This window comes from Meleagris gallopavo, chromosome 4 (genome assembly GCF_905368555.1).
Source record: "Meleagris gallopavo chromosome 4, MGAL_WU_HG_1.1, whole genome shotgun sequence".
NCBI classification, from domain to species: domain Eukaryota; kingdom Metazoa; phylum Chordata; class Aves; order Galliformes; family Phasianidae; genus Meleagris; species Meleagris gallopavo.
In genome coordinates, this window is record NC_139407.1 from 52,923,819 (window position 1) to 52,940,645 (window position 16,827).

Genomic DNA, 16,827 nt, shown 5'->3' on the forward strand with positions numbered 1-16,827 from the left:
TAAGAAAATAATAAAAAAAAAAACTAGTACAATATTCTGTATTTTTCTACATATCTCTAGAAGTAAAAAATCAGCTGAATGTGAAGGCACTAAAATTAAATTGCATCAGCATCAATGTTCTTTTTCAAGGAATAATACTAAACAACTTCTAGTTGGAGAGACAAAAATACTAAAGCTACACTGTGCTACAGGAACTAAGACTTTTAATTAGGTAAATTCCCATTTTAAAAGAAAAATAACTTCATAATATAGCCTTTTTATTTTTGTGTAAGACACCATTTTAAGGTTTGGTTCTACTAGAATAACTGCATACAAGGAAAAATAATAGAAGACACTTATACATACATATATTAACAGTGTCACACTACAGGGTTGACAAGATTTTTCAGTATTTTCTGTATTTTTTGAAACAGCCAATTTTCTTCTGTAGTGTTTAAATACCTGAAATAAACTTATTTTCAAGTGAAGCTGACTATTTTATATCTCTTTAAATCTGACCCCTCAGTATTTGAAATGCTGTCTATTATTAGCTATTTTTTACCAAGAAAATTACTACAAATGGAACAAATATTTATGGTTTCTTGTGAAAGAAATACATAGATTATTTGATATTTGCACAGTATTCTATGCATTAGTGTTCTAATTAAATGAGTGAAGCACAGCATTAGCTAACCAGGAGGCACTTGTGCTGAATCATCAATACCCAGTTGTCCTATGTTTAAGTCTAGTTCACTGAAGTCTTCTTTCTGAAAAGAAACCAAGAAAACCATAAAAGGGAAATTAACAGTGTTTAATTCCCTAAATCACAAGAATTCTTCTCAAAATCTAAATGCAAATATCTTCTCCACAAAATGTATTCTTTTTAAATGTATATTTATGAAATAAGAGCTCAGGTTTTCAAAAGGAGAAGAATCGCACATCAATCCTTACTCTAATTTCAGTTTTCAAGATGCCTATGAGCTATGCCAGGATGCAATGAAGTGGAAAATAAAATATTATGTTAATGATCTCTAATTCCGAGCTGTTTCTCAACCCAGATGCAAGCTTTTCTATCAGCACAAAATCCTGACAAACCTTATCAGTGGAGTATTAAGAATAGCTCTCCTATCGTCCAGCGATAAGACTTATATTTAAATTCCTTTCATTTACAGTCTGAAATTATAACAGGATTGAAAACTAATTTAAGAAGAAAATCAGAAATTGTCAGGTTAACTGATCTTGTGCAGCTCAAATAAAACAGAGACTAAGATAAATTGGATAGTTAGAGGGTTTTTTTTCATTAAAAAAAAGTTAACAAAATATGCATGAGCATTTATATCAAATCACCAGCTGTGGGCACAAAATGAATATTTCCCAAGTGACTGACAATTTAGCATTTACGTTTTCTTTGTCAATAAGAATGTCTTATCATAAAACTTTTCTACGTTGTATTTTAACTAGCGATCCACTTTATGTTCATGTTGATTTTCATTTACAAAAGGAAAAACTTATCTCAATTTTAATATACTCTATTATTGTATAGGTTCTTATTCATCACCAAGGCAAAATTATTTTTATAGAAACTTACTGTTAAGAAAGAACATACTTACCAATTCTGGAATATCTTTAACTTTTAGAGGAACTTGAATTAGCCCCAGATGATTTCTGAAACTAGGCTGTTCTCCATTTTCATAATTTGGGTTTCGAAGATTCATCAGAACCTTAAAAACAATAGCTCTGTCATTCCTTGCACATACGTGGAAATCTGCATTCAGAACTGTTCCCAAAATCAATACTGCAAACTGTACCTTTGGCATAAAACCATTTCCCACAACTACTACATGTACAGGCCCAAATTATCAAACTACCTACATTTTCAAAACAAAAAAGAAGCCAACTTTTCCAGGGAACAAACTTACTCCACTTTGAAAAGTAAGCTCAACCTATGAAATAAAAAAGCAGAAAGCATTTTTAATAAATGAGACTAAGAGCTGGCTACATACAAATATCTTCACTAAAATTAGCTTCCTTCTCAAGGGTATTTGAATCTTTCTGATGGCTACATCAAGGATATTCTACAGCACTACTGCTTTTCTGAAAGAATCTTTATTCGTGTTTTTACACTGGCAATCCTACGTGATGTTTAATCAAAATGATGTATGATTTGCTACTAAAATATTTTCTTACTAAATAACAAAACCTCCAAATACTTCCATCCATTTAAGTTTTTTATTATTATTATTTTATTTTATTTTTTACAAAATTAAAAATCTAAAGTAAGGATAAAATTTAAAAGAGAAGAACTTAATGTCAAGGTAAATAACTGGAATATAGGAAATAATTTAATCTGACATGTACTCTCATTATATATGTTTTAATGTTATAATGTTAAGCTGGCAAAGATTCCTTCAAAGGTAAATTTCCAGCTTTTATAAAATTCTGCAACATTCTATTTCTACAATTCTCAGTCTTAAATATTCTAATGCCATGGAAACTCACCATCAGACGTGTAAATTAAAAGATTAATGAAACAAACTGAAAATTCTGGAAAGAAAACAGTATTAGGAAAAAAAAAAATGTGACCTAGAAAGTCACTAGATAAGTCTAAAATGAAAATGGATTTGTTTACAGATTAAAGATTAAATGCACAACTTGACTGTTAGTACAGTGCTGGAAAACAGAATAAATTAAAATTTGTTTAATTAAAATTTTCTGATACGAGTAACTTGAAAAGAGGAGCTCTTCAGAAAAGTAATAATGTGAATATAAAGTTAATTGTAAGATTCAGAAATGTTTTTACAATTGATAAGCATGAAACAATTCGTAGTTAATACAATCGGTCTTCTCTACCACTACAAAAGACATTCCACTAAACTTATAATGAATCATTTCAAACATTAAAGTACATTAACCTCTGACTGATCTAGAGTGGTGTGACAAAATGAGGAGATCATCGCAACTCTAAAAATCTATTCTGTCATGTTCTTGATGCTGTGGTTCCTGTATAACTGGCAGGATATACAACCGAGGATTTTGTAAATTTTATTTTCCATCTAATTTTAATCCCAAACTTCCTACTGTGTCGTTATTAAGTACTGTTGATGTCTGCAAATTTATTGCTCTGTTGGCCATTCCTATTATAAATATAGCTGGTAAAGTAAGTTCTATTTTATATATATGTTCTACACTTGAACCATGCAAAATGATGGGTAGTACCATCATTTCTGATTTTAAAGTCTTGACGATCATGTAATCTCTTTTTTGTAATGGTTTTGTTTGATTATAGACCAAAATCTCTCAACTGCAAACATTTCTATTTAATGTTTGATTTTTCACAATCCTAGATGACCTAAAATTTCAAACACCAATTAGTCTAGCAGCTTCATGTATTGCAATTTAACATTTATAATTAACTATGAAATAACTTGGGGAATTGCTTTCAGAGGAAAAGTTAGCTTCAATCAGGTTATTCTTCAGAGAAACAGAAGGTCACAAATATAATTTAAAACTACAGCTAACAAAAAAAAAGAGAACAGCATTTTGATTTGTAAACAATATCATAAAATGTGTCCATTTTCACTTGTTATAAATGCCAATTTGTCTGAAATACCAGTGCAAGCATATTAGAAATGTATTAATCACTGCAGAATCATCATTTTTGCAGGTTAAGTGTCTGCCTTGTCCAGTTATCTGACAAATGCATGAGCTCCTGCTGTAGATGTACCTACATGGCCAACTTATCTCAGAACGAGAGTAAGACTTCACAGAGAATCTCTGGACCTTTTCCAACTACTGTGCTTGGTTAACATCACAACCAAGATGTACCTTTAGCACATTTGATGCATTCTGGTCATAGACTGGCAGGCAGTCGAAGCAATCAGACTGGAATTTAGCTAAAGTAAAACCCCTAAAAATCCACACTGTGAATACTGCACCAACTCTTCCACACTACAAATGCACTTCTATTGCACTGCAACGTTAATGTCAACACAGCTCATTCTTTTTTGAGAAGCTATTGTTCACCATTGGTCTTTCCATTGTTGCTGAACTAGAACTGCAGCAGTTAAAAGATTTAAGAATATTTCCGCCACTTCTATAAGTGCTGGATAACGTAAGAAGTTACCTTAACAGTTCAATACTCTAATCTACTTTAGAATTCTTAATTGGCAATAAGAAAATACAAAGTGCATGCACGTATGTGACAAGCATTTTCATTTTTTTAGTCCTATTCATAGAGTAAGTTAACAAACAAGCGTCCATGTGCCTTTAGAGCCACTCTCATAAAATCCGTTAACCTTAATTAATGGTCAAATCAGACACTGTCTTAAAAAGACCTGAAGAAAGTGCAAAGGCTAATCTGATTGAGAGAAGGACTTTGTTTGTAAATGCTATCCACAAGTACAAGGGATTTGTGTGGGTTGGCCTCACAGACTGTTCTGGGACTCTGGCAGTAGTAGTACTTAGTCTACACTACTTAGTCTCAGTATAAATATGTGTATGGACAATCACTCAGAAAATAAAAATCTAAGGTTCTGCAAATACTGTTTATGAGCTTTCTATTCTTTCACTCCATGGACAATCATCTCTGTTATACCAATTGGGCTTTTTTAGAATAATAGCAAATTGTACTGCTTACTTGTCTCTTTGAGACTTAAAAAACACTTTATCCACCTCACATAAAAAAACTGTAATGGATGCAATTCAATTGCTGAGTTGTTTCATGAATTCTTACCTCAAGAAAATCTTTAGGTGCATAAACAGGTCTGAAGAGACTTAAATCTGAAAGAAGATTTCAATTATGGTATCTTAAAACTAAAAGAGATGAAAACACATGCAATTTTCTCATACATGTAACACAATGTAGCAATTTCAATAATGTCTTACAACTAAGATTAAAATAACATCACCATCATCCCAAATATCATGCTTAGAACTATTACACATTCTCCAAGATTATGCTATCAGTCAGTGCCTTGGCTTTCTAAATCCCAAGTATTTAAGTGAATATTAGTCCTAGAAGACTTTTTACTGCTTTCACATAAGCTTTTACACTGAAGCACTTTCAGACATGAAAAGTGATATGATATTCTTAAAAGACTTTTTAAAACATTGTAGTTTCTTGAATGAAATTTGCTTTAGTAAAATAAAAAGTAGGGCTAGTCATCAACAATCCATGAAATGTATTTGCTGTTGTGTAGGTAGTACTCCATGAGATACAAATCATTACCTTTGCAAAATAATTTCTTCTGAGGAACCTGGGTGTGAATTAACTTGGTCAGCCTTGCTCTCCCAAATGTTAACATGACTATTCTGCGCAGGTGTTATTTTTATCTTTTGTTAACAAAATGTCTGAGCTTAATTAACCATAGTTCCAAATATTTTCTTCCTCTTAGCCTGATTTTACACTAAAAAGAGCCGTGTCTTTGCTGTACAAATCTCTAAACCATTGGAATCAGGAGTATTATACTATAAACTCCCAGTGCTGACTCAAAATTAGCACAGTAACTCAAAACAAAATGACAATAAAATGAATACTTATGCACAGTTAAACATTATAAATTAGAAAAAAAGAATGAAATCTGTTTACCTTGAAATGATTATATTAATCTCTGGTTGATAAATAACGTGTGTTCAACTTATTAACGCACAAAAAATTAATGCATGTGAATTTAGTTGATCTTACCTGGTTCATCAGTTCCCATTTCATTCCATTTATTAAGCAGCTCTTTCTGCTCACTTGCAGGCCTCTGAAAGTCACCAAGAAAGAAACTCTTCTTTTTTTAACAAAATGAGTAAAAGCCTATTTCAAATATGTAAGTGAATATTACACTTTTAAAAACAGGCTGCACTAGCAACACAAAATTCCTTTGCTAAAAACTAATCCCAAGCTAACAACTGTAGAAAGTCCCAGGCTCCAGTTCAAGGAAAAAAAGGAAAGGTGGAAATTAAACAGTTTTGTGGATTTACTAATGAATTTTAGGCTATTTGGTGGTCAGATTAATATTACTGAGCTAGAGCTGGAGCTTCTGGACTTTATCCTCAAATTCCCATCTGTGGCACAGTCACGAAAAGCAAAACCAACTGCATTTTTATAATTGATGATGAACCATATTGTAGAGAAAACCAAAGTACTATATATTGTATCAAAAAATCTATATATTGTAACAGGAAAATAAAGAATGAAACATTCTTACATTATTATCCTGATCTGTGGTCTTTAAAATTAAAAGCTTATAAATAAACAATGAAACAAATGCAGATTGTCAAAGAGAACCAGTAACGATGTGTCAGTATCTTTCTCTCCTAAGTACCAGCTGCAAGGGTGTCAAACCCTTTGATTTACCTGGGTCACACTGAGTAAAGAGGAATTGTCTTGGGCCATATACAAAATACATAATATAGTTAAAGTATATAAGTATTCAAACTTCATGTTTTTATGAAAATTGTTTAAAAAAATAAAGGGGGGGGAGGGGGAGGAAACACATACAACCAGCAACAACCCATATGATCCAGCAAACAAAATACATTCACGTTATCTATAGGCTGTGCAGCTGTAAGTTATACAGCTGTGTCTGCACACAAAAACATTCTGTTAAAAGCAATGAACGTAGCCCCTCGAGAGATTAATTCCTGCAACAGCAGAGGAAGATCCTCCTATAGACTGCCATCTTCTCAAGTTCAGCTCAAGCGTACAGTCTGAGAATTATTCTGTATTCTGTATTAAAATATTTTGGAGAGCAGTCCTGCAGCTCTTGATAACCAAGTGTAAAATGAACGCTACAAAAAATGCAAGACCAGGCTTAATTTCAAGAAAAAATATGTCAGTTTGGCAACAAAAAGTTCATAATACATTACCTTCTGTGCTAGTGGGATACTGAGTTCTGTGCACATACTATTTAGACTTTTTAGAATTCGCTTCTCCCAGCTTCCCTGAAATACACAAAAAAATTAAATTTCGTAAAATTTATTTTTTTCTCCAATTTTGCCTTGTCTGAGAATAAGCAGCTTTCTAAACTCATATATAAAGAAATGATAACAAGAACCACTGACATTAAGGGAAAGTTTACATGGTTGTTTAAATAGAAACAACAGAGGAAACATTTCATCATCTACATCACAAGAAAGAACCAGAAAAATGAACTCCTCAAACTTTAGATCTCTAAAAAGTATACATTTCACAGTCATTGATTTATGACAAGTGCTTAGTACTTCCTTATACATCAACAGATGACAAATTCCACAAGAGCAAATGGACAGCTAAAAGAACAATCAGATTTTTCTGATTATTGCATTAGACGTCAAACTCACTTCTGTGGCCTGATCTGTGGATAATTCCCCTGGAATTAATGCCAACTAGTACTGACTTCCTAGTCAACTGGCTTTGGACTTTGCTTCTATGATTACAGCTGCACTGGTGGGTATTATATTTAACTTCGTTTTCTGCAGATGATGAGTCAAGCTTCAACCAAATGAATGTAAGGACTCCTGTTAATTTCATTTAACTCTATTTATTATTTGTAATTAGCTCTAGGCACAAATTTGATAACAGTTAGGTACCATCTAACCATTTAAGCTCTTTAAATTTCTGTCCAAAATGGGCTGCAGTTTATTAGACAGGAAGCAAATGAAGGGAAGGGCAGAAGTTCAAATGTTCTCTTAAGGGAAAAAAAAAAAAAGTTAAAAAAAAGATCATGTCTTGCCTATAATTGCTTCATTTTAGCTTCCATTTATAAGATTTTACGACATTTTCTATCAAACACAATAGTTATCTTTTATCAGTAACTTTTTTTCCCAAAATCAAGTCATCCCTTTACCTTCTCTTCTATAAACAAAACAGGTTAAGTACTGGCTGTAAAAAATATTCTGATTGTAGTAATTTTTATAATATTCTGTATAATATTTGTTATTTCATTGTATTACTGCACCCAGTAATACAATGCCTTCCAAGTGCCACAATTACACAACAGCATGACACCAAACTATCTATTCTCTCATGGAGGAACGAAGCATTTACAGTACTCTATTTTGCTGGAGCTGGTGGTTTTGTTGCTGGAAGAAATGACATGTGAGAAAGAACACAGAGACTACTAAACCATATAAGCAAATGGAAGCAAAGGATACAGAGGTGTTAGTTGAAAAAGCATCAAGTGAAACAATAAAGATCAAAACTTAAAAAATACGATATGCCAAAATATAAAAGACGCAAAAAAAGCACAGAGGAGTGAGACAGCTTTGCAAGACTGAGCATTAGCTCATTCCAAAGAGCAATGGAAGCTGACATTCTTGGTGTGACAGTCAACTGCCCAGCCAGAGATGGGTAGAGTTATTGCAGTGAGGTGTAGCATGTTAGTGATCTATAGTGTTTAGCTTGTTATGAGCTTTGTAAGATCAGAATAGGACAAAATCAGAATATGGTTTCATGGGAGATGTCAGAAACAATTCCTAACATTTCTTTGCACTCAGCTTCTTATTCGTATCTTTATCTCTATTTGTTCTTATATCTTTACATTGCCCACTTGAATTATATATCATTGTTTGCAGAAATTCTCCTAAATCAAGAAAAAGCTGAACTCAGAGAAAACTAAAGAGCTGGTAAGGCTTGCAACATTTTGCCTCATCAATATGTGGATATCAAAATAAAGAAGTCTAACAGATTTAAGAATTTTTCAACTCAAACCAATGCCTGCTGGGCAGCAAAGCAAATTAGCAAAGTCTTCGATTTTTAAATCCTAGAATTTAGCAATAACGCCTAATCTGCATTAAGATGCATAAGTAATAATTCTTCCGTTAAGCAAAGTGGGAGTAGGTGACCTAATCCTCTCAAATTGTAACCAGACCAATTAGCATAGAGAACACTAGAGTGTGAAATTATCTGAATGCTTTTAAGAGAGGTTTGACAGGATTGACAGATATCATACCTGTCAATTTTCAAGAAACAGAAATGAAAGAGGGCCTATGTTTAGGAAAGACCTAATTAAAGACTGAATGAAGAAGCTGAACCTAATGATCTACCTTAACTCAACTGCAGGAACAGTTCTCCAGCTACAGCACACACAATTAGAAAATACACAGCACGTTTACGTTAACATTCAAAAGCATAACTATTAATTGCAGTACTTTTCTACACTGAACAATGCCACAACTGCATGACTGATTTATAGCACTACTTCTCATGAATATGAATGCTCTATCATTTCCTAGAAATCTGTTATTTTGATATAGTGAAAAGAATGCAGTACATAAATTTGAGACTTCTAGCTAAAAATCAGAAAACATAACCAATTTGAGAAGAAAAAGCGTTAACCATGAACATTTTCACATCTGTTGTAAAAAAAAAAAAAAAAAAAAAAAAAAGCAAATACAGTTTTAATTAGTGGTTCATTCAAAGTCATTCCAATAAGTGATATCAAAATAATATGGTTTTCAAAGAGTATTACACTTCTTCCCAAAATTCTGAAGTAGAACAAAATTAAGACTGAAAAGGATAAAGAAAATGCCAGTGAACTCATAACAATGGAAAAAGCATCTTAAGCCATGCCTGTGCATAATAAAAATCAAATATGATGTACACGAAAAACATTTTTCTATTAGGACAAATATTGTTGATATATCAAAATATTTTTCTCCAACTGTTGTGATGCTAAAAGAGAAATAAGGGCAAAAAGATCCACCTACAAATAAAACAAAAACAGCCTTCTACCTTCAAAATATTCATTAGATTTCTGATACCTGGTGGAAATAAATCGGTAAGTTTCCACTTTTAGTTTACTTCTAGCAGACATCAGCAATCTGAATAATTGCATTTTAGCTACTTTCAAATATTTAAAATAAACAAAATCATGGAAACATTGACTTCATAAACTTTTTACATTGTTTACTGTTCTTTATTCAAAAGATTAACAAAACCTAGCTGAGATTCAACTGAGCTGATTGCCCTTGTTTTCTTATGGGCCTTTTACCAACAGTGATAAATGAGTACATCTCAATAATCAAATGCTCACACACACATCAGTGTGTTTGGATAATGTCTTGTTAACCGCCTAACCACTCTCTTATGCAACCTTCTAACCATCACCACTTATCAGTATTTCCCTGCAAAAACTATTTGTATTTCAAGAAAGAATTTGAAAACAAATATGCATGATTCTCTTTGAACTAGGTAAGTGAAACTTTGAAATGAGTAAACACAGAACTTCTCCTTATCTTTCCTAAACTATTAGAAAAACCATCCTTTCCACATAGTATCAAAAATATTGTGCTATCTAAGCACTATATACTCTTTTTATGAAATAACAGCCAATTAAACTGGTTCAGGCAAACAAACGCATACATAAACACGTATATAAGTACTTGTGTGTTTTTCATGTCAGCATTCATTGATATGAGTGATTATTTTCAGACAGTAAATTGTGGCATTACATTCCACATCACAGTAGAAAATTTGTTTAATACAATCTTTATACCTACATGCTAAAGACAGAAAATGCAGTGCAGCACAATAAGACTTACTGCAACAAGCAACGATATGATTGAAAAAGTAACACAATTTGTTGAACAACTTGTAAAAGAATATCACAATGTATTTCCACGCACGGCTGCGTGAAATACAATTTTACCTTTATCTCTGATATTCTGGTTGGATCATACTCTTTAAAAATGGAAAGGAAAAAAAACCTCAAAAGGTTCATGCAAAATTTTATTTCAAACAGCATGCAGGGATGAAAAAATCCCATAAAGTAGAAATACTCTTCCCCAATATCAAAATCCTTGTTCAATCCTTTATAGACCTGTTTCTCTTATTCTCCCCCTCAATATTCCTTAAGCTCCTTAGCTCTAAAGCTTTAACTTTTCCTTCCAATTTCCAATTATTGAATATCTCTCTTCTTTCTGCTCTCATTATCTATGTAGCTTGTGGTCTTTTATTGCCAAACTGCCTACGTGTATCTCTTCAAAATAATATTTTTGTAACCCTAAGTTAAATGTCCCGTATCTACACATCTTTTTCCCAACAGAAATAAACTCTCCTTCTTTATATACTTCATGTAATCTCTGTTCTAAAGTATTCACCCACCTGCCACTACATCCCACTTCTTCCATAGCAGGAGAATTACTTGAGCATTTATGGTATATATGTAATATGTTACATATACAACATTATTATTAAACTCTACACACATACAATTACAAATCTTTATTTTTCCTAAGGTAAAAACCCTAGAAATTGCACAGTAACATTAAAATTGGATTAATAAAATTAAAACAAATTTGAAATAGTCTAACCAAAGATATAGTAAGAACTGTAAAATTGATAACAACCAACCTGTGCTTTCCTCATATAAGCCAAAGGTTCTTTCATATGCTCAGGAGGTGCTGCAGGATGACAGGGTGAAGGAAACCTTGAAGAAAATACAGTATACTTTAAAAGTTCATATTTTTATTTTGCTTTATTAATTATTTGTAAACCTAAACATAATTTCTTCTATGAGAACACTAATAAAAACACTGCATATGATTATCAAAAATAAAAACAAGTAGTATTTTTTTGAATTATTTTAACTGGTAACACATACCAGTACTTTGCTGAATCAAGACCCTTGTAGACCTGAAGACAGACTGTTCAAAACTATTAAGTGTAAAAAGCTTAGTTAAATTAGCAGGAGTATGTTTGCATAAAAAAATTTTATTCGATAATGCAATTTGCAGTTTGGGCTGTGTGTATCAATTAATTTGCCTTTGTGCCTTGCCAGAGTGTAAAAGGCTTCTCAGTACTTCTCAGAAGTTTAATTCAAAGTGAGCTAAACAATAATAAAGTGAAAATTTCTCAAATTTCACTGCATTTAAAACCATAACAAATGTGATGACACTGATTTGCTATGTCTAGAGACGTAAAATCTTAAAGGTATTTGAACACATAATGCTATTATAAACATCTGAAAATAATTTATAATTCATTTGCAATAACTCCTCAGCTACACCAGAATTACATTATGAATTTTGGTACTTCTGGAAGTAGAACAACAAAAAAATTATTAAAGTAATGTTTAGAAGTATGAGAAAATACATCTGAGTTCAGCATTTTTACCAGGATGAGAAAGAAATGACACTTTACAAACAGAAATAAAGCAGGCATCCTTGATATGGCAGACTTTGTACACAACAGCAGCACATCACACACCTTCATATACAAAGGAATGAAAAGGAAATCATGCAAATAGAACTTGATCAATTAACATGCTAATTAAACTCACACATTGAGTTCACTATAAACAGCATTCTGAAGCTTCTTTTCCCAACCTGTTAAAATACAAATTAAACAAACAAACAAAAAAAATATATTAGACAATTTTAAGAAATTAATACTAATGGAACACGAATCAGCAGTTACTTTAGAGTTGCTAGAGTTTTCTGTCCTGTCTCAATTCATGTCTATGTACTGGACAGACAGGAAGAGAGGGAGACACCTTAACCTAATAAAGGTAGGTAAAACTACAAGTTAAAGTCTGCAAAAAAGGTTGAATATCCTTTATTTCCATCTGCTGTTCAAATAATTATGATACAGCTTCGGTTAAACAATTACAAGCTATTTCTCTGAAACCATCATATTTTCAAAACACATAAATGTTAATAGAAACAGCGTTCCTGGTGATTACAAACCACACATCACTTATAATCAGATCTTCGCATTATAGAGTAATATAGCCTACAACTTCCAATAAAAATTTACCAAAGGGTAAAATTTCAAAGAGGACCTCCACAAATTCTAATTTCCATTTACCACACGGCCTTAACTTGTTTCATTCATAACTTTCATAAAAAGAATAAATTACCAGTATCCTGTAAAATGGCAATATCATATTTCTGCATCACATGTTCGTATGCTGCCATAATACAAGAACATTTTCCCTGTTTATTTTCTCTATCCTGTTTAATAATTTAGTAAAGTTCTCACCTACTATTTTGTGTATATTTTCACAGTGCCTCACACAATCCAGAATTAACACAATCTCCATGCTGAAGTGCCAACAACTTCACATCTTAATTATCTGAAGTATTACAAACCTGATGTCTTCAGAAAATCCTTAATATCTTCTTTTAGTGATTCCAGTTTAATTTCTGGGTTGTGTAGGCTGATCTAATGGGAAAAAAAAGAAAGAAGAAATGAGCATCAAACACTCGTTATAAAGAAAGTAATGTGTGTATTCAGTTATAAAATAAGAAACATATAAGCTTAACATTACATACATACAGTAAATTACTTCCTAGTAACTTGAAGGCAGTTGTTACAGTTAAAAAATAATAATAATAAAAATCAGCCAACTTTTCCCTAAGTCAATATCTTTGTTTTTATGTCTGTGATAAAAGCTGTATGCAGGTAAAGGGAGAAGGACTATCTGTGACATACATGCTTACTATTCCTAAGTACTCTACACGGTTTGCACAAATGCCAGGTTCTGCACATTAAAGGATTGGTCATTGACATAATCAAACTGAAAATGTTCTGCAGCTTCTAACCAAACTTCCCACAGTTCACCCATCAGATAAGAGGTGCCATCTTCAAGCTTCAAATAAAAACTGGACCAAACGTTCACCTCTGCAGCTGTCATTACAAGATATATACAGCAATGTGCATTGAAGTGCATTTGACAGATGTCAGCTGGGCAACAATTAGCTTTATAATCCTGCTGTAGATTCTTCAGCAACAGCATGAGCAGCTGCTATGGTATCTCCTTCTACAGCAAAACAAGAGGAGAAAACAAAGAGACCAGAAAGTTCCAAAACGACAACAATCTAAAACTCAGGATTTTCTTGAAGTGGCTTTAATGTGTAATTTCCAAAACACAAAATGTGCTAACAGCTGATTAGCACTAGAGGATAAAGCCAGAGGACTGGAGAATAGCAACCTTGGCTGCTGACCTGAAAATAACACTGGGAGATCTGTGAAGCTCACCCTCTAGCCATGCCAGAGCAAGGCACGTTAGAAGCTCACAGCCACCTCAGCTCCCCAGAAATGCAGGACACTGCTTAGCAAAAGCTACTCAGCAGTATGTTGGAGACATATCAGCTGTTGTCTATTATGATAACTCATGCTGCTAATAAACTTTCATGCCCATGCGGTGTGTCAGCACAGACAACACTGCTGACAGCATGGCAAGCTTTTGTTCCATCACACTCAGCTAACAAACTCTTGTCATCCTTGTCATCTGCTTTACAGTTTATAAATATACATATACATAGAAAAGCTCATTTACTGTGCAGCACAGCTTGCTAAAAGAGTTGGTCTACATATATTAGCAATGCAGATTTTTTTTTAATATTTCTATTTTTCCCTGTAAAAAGGGGGGGATGACTGAAAAATGAAAAGGCTACTAGCATCAGCAATTCTCCTTTTAAGTCACTTTACTATAGATATTGAAGTCTTTGATATTTAGTATATTACTGCAATAGCAAAGAGAGCATAGGCATGCTATTTGAAAGATGATCAATAAGGACAAACCACAAGGTGTGAGAATTGCTACAGAGCCAAAGACACTGCTGTTGCTAAGGACTTCTTTTATTATACATGAGACTGCAGATCTATTGAATACCCAAAACACAAGAATCTGCCAGACAGTCCAGCTTGTGGCTGCAGCCAGCCGTAACACTGCAGAACACATCCTAGGGCTGTATAATATTGCCAAAGAAAAGACTCATTTGGATAGGATAAAGGAAATCCCTTCTGAATTGCTTCATCTTCTGATTTTATATGGGTGTTTACAGGCATTAAATTAAGGAGTCAGAGACAGAGATGATCTTCCAAAATTAGTAGACTGGGTCTCCTATATACTTTAATTTCTTTTTTGGATAACTACTCTGACTCCACTGCCTAAGGAAGGAGGACTGGAGCTATGCGATCTTTAAGGTCCCTTCCAACTCAAACCACTTCTGTGATTACAGGTTACTTCTGTTAGTTACTTTTCTTACTAGTTGTTAACACTATACTGCAAAAAACATTAAGGTATTTCAGTACCTTAATGTTCAGGTTTTGTTTTGAACTGCTTGATACAACGCACTGCCCAAATATCATTACCATTTTTGTCCACTATGGGGTTGGTTGTTTTTTGTTTTTTGTTTTTTTTTGGTAGCACGAAAAACACATTGACAACATTTTCTTATATTGAAAGCATTACTATGATATGCACTGATAAAAATGCCGACTGCGGCTTACTGGGGAAAAAGAACCCCACACCTTGATGAGACATACTGATGAATTGAATTAATTTCCTGCACGATCAAAATGTAAGGTACACAGAAGCAGACAGACTCTCCAATTTTAATATACACATATTGATGAATGAGTATCTATCTTTTTCTTCTTTTTAATCTATCAGGAAGATCATAACAGGCAGAGTACAGGAAAAGGAGCAATGGAAGGTAAAGAATGGCAGCCAGGCCAGGGAAGAAATGATGCTACTCATGGGCTCAGTCAGACTAAAGCTGAATCCTGAGACAGGGATAAATACAGCATATTTTAGCAAAAATAACAAATTATTTTTTAACAATGTTGACGCCTGCTGGTGTCCTTTCCAGTCTAATTGGCATAGTGCATATTTTTATGGATAGGACAGCAGGGCTCAAGGGTTGTGTGTTCATTTTCATCAACAGCCTTTGTCTACTCCTTGCAAATCAAGAGGCAACTGGCTGTTGGACATTCCTTCCAAAAACAAACCATCAATACAGCATTTGTCAGCACCTTCTTGTTCTGCAACTGTACAGAAGAGAAAGCACAAGTCTGGACTTTAAAAATTTTGCCAAAACTTTTTACAAGTGGCTCAGGTACCAGTAGCAATCCTTTGTGTTTACATTCCATGCACAGCTTTGACTTTGGTATAGTATCCTGTTAAGATGTTGGCAGTCATCATCATAAATGATTCAATTAGGACCAAGCTGACTTGATCAAAATCATTTCAATTACAATCACAGCAATTCCAGTATAAACACTCTCTAAACACCTAACAATCCTACAAATTTAAGGGAGTGATTCTGGATTTATTTTACACATTTCTGTAACCAAAAGGAGGATAGTCCTGAGCATATCTAAGCCAATTTCAGTAAGTATAAAACCCTGAATACACTAACATTTTTCCTACACTTGCATATTTCTACTGTAGCTAAATTAATGGTGAAAGTATTATGAGCTTTCTTATATAAGTTAAAACACCAAAAATTTAACAGTTGAAACAGACAGCTTCTATTTGCATCATACTGAAATAAACAGTTTTAAACATTACATTCTCCCATACAAAACACATCAATTAAACATCAAAAATGCATTATTCAAGTTTTTGTTTCATTTCAATATAAAATCAGTGCTTCAAATAAAACACAAGTTTAAAATATATTTAATTCATATTACTAAAAAATAAAAAAATAAAAAAATCTGTGAGTTAAACCTGAATCACTGGCATTGTTTCTGAACTGTTCTGAACAATCTGTTCACAGCATTCATAATTGCATTCAATTTAAAATTAATTATATCACAATGTTACTGCTGGACCAATTAGACCAAAGTACAAGCTCTATCAAAAGAGGATAACAAGTCATTTGTCAAATACAGTGCACAAAAAGGAATCATTTGTTATCCATGACGACTCATGAGCCTCTGTTTACTTGCCAAGTTTTATCAAATAAATACTGCATTCACAGAAACATTTTCTTTCTTAATTTGATCTTAAGCAGGAATCACTATCAATTTCTCTTTAATGTTAGGAAAAAAAAAAGTCATGAAATAGTACCTTCAGATATCTTGCAAACTTTTACACCAGATAAATTAATCTAAAAAGTTCACACACTCCCTCTCAAAGCACACAA

The 16,827-nt window shown here is 33.0% G+C and overlaps 1 protein-coding gene across 4 annotated transcripts in view; it reads right to left on the bottom strand.

Annotated features, from left to right (window-relative positions):
* TBC1D19 (TBC1 domain family member 19) overlaps nt 1-16,827 on the bottom strand; it is a 45,293-nt gene that overhangs the window by 24,983 nt on the left and 3,483 nt on the right. For 2 of the 4 annotated variants that reach the window (XM_085223350.1, XM_085223351.1), the window contains exons 2-9: nt 13,039-13,111; nt 12,228-12,273; nt 11,300-11,375; nt 6,835-6,909; nt 5,663-5,753; nt 4,712-4,758; nt 1,590-1,700; nt 674-746 (exon numbers count right to left, since the gene is read on the bottom strand). In XM_085223350.1, the coding sequence (XP_085079476.1) occupies nt 674-746; nt 1,590-1,700; nt 4,712-4,758; nt 5,663-5,753; nt 6,835-6,909; nt 11,300-11,375; nt 12,228-12,273; nt 13,039-13,111 (592 nt within the window). The remainder of the gene's footprint in view (nt 1-673; nt 747-1,589; nt 1,701-4,711; nt 4,759-5,662; nt 5,754-6,834; nt 6,910-11,299; nt 11,376-12,227; nt 12,274-13,038; nt 13,112-16,827) is intronic. The other 2 variants (XM_085223352.1, XM_010710318.3) reach the window with 1 other exon arrangement.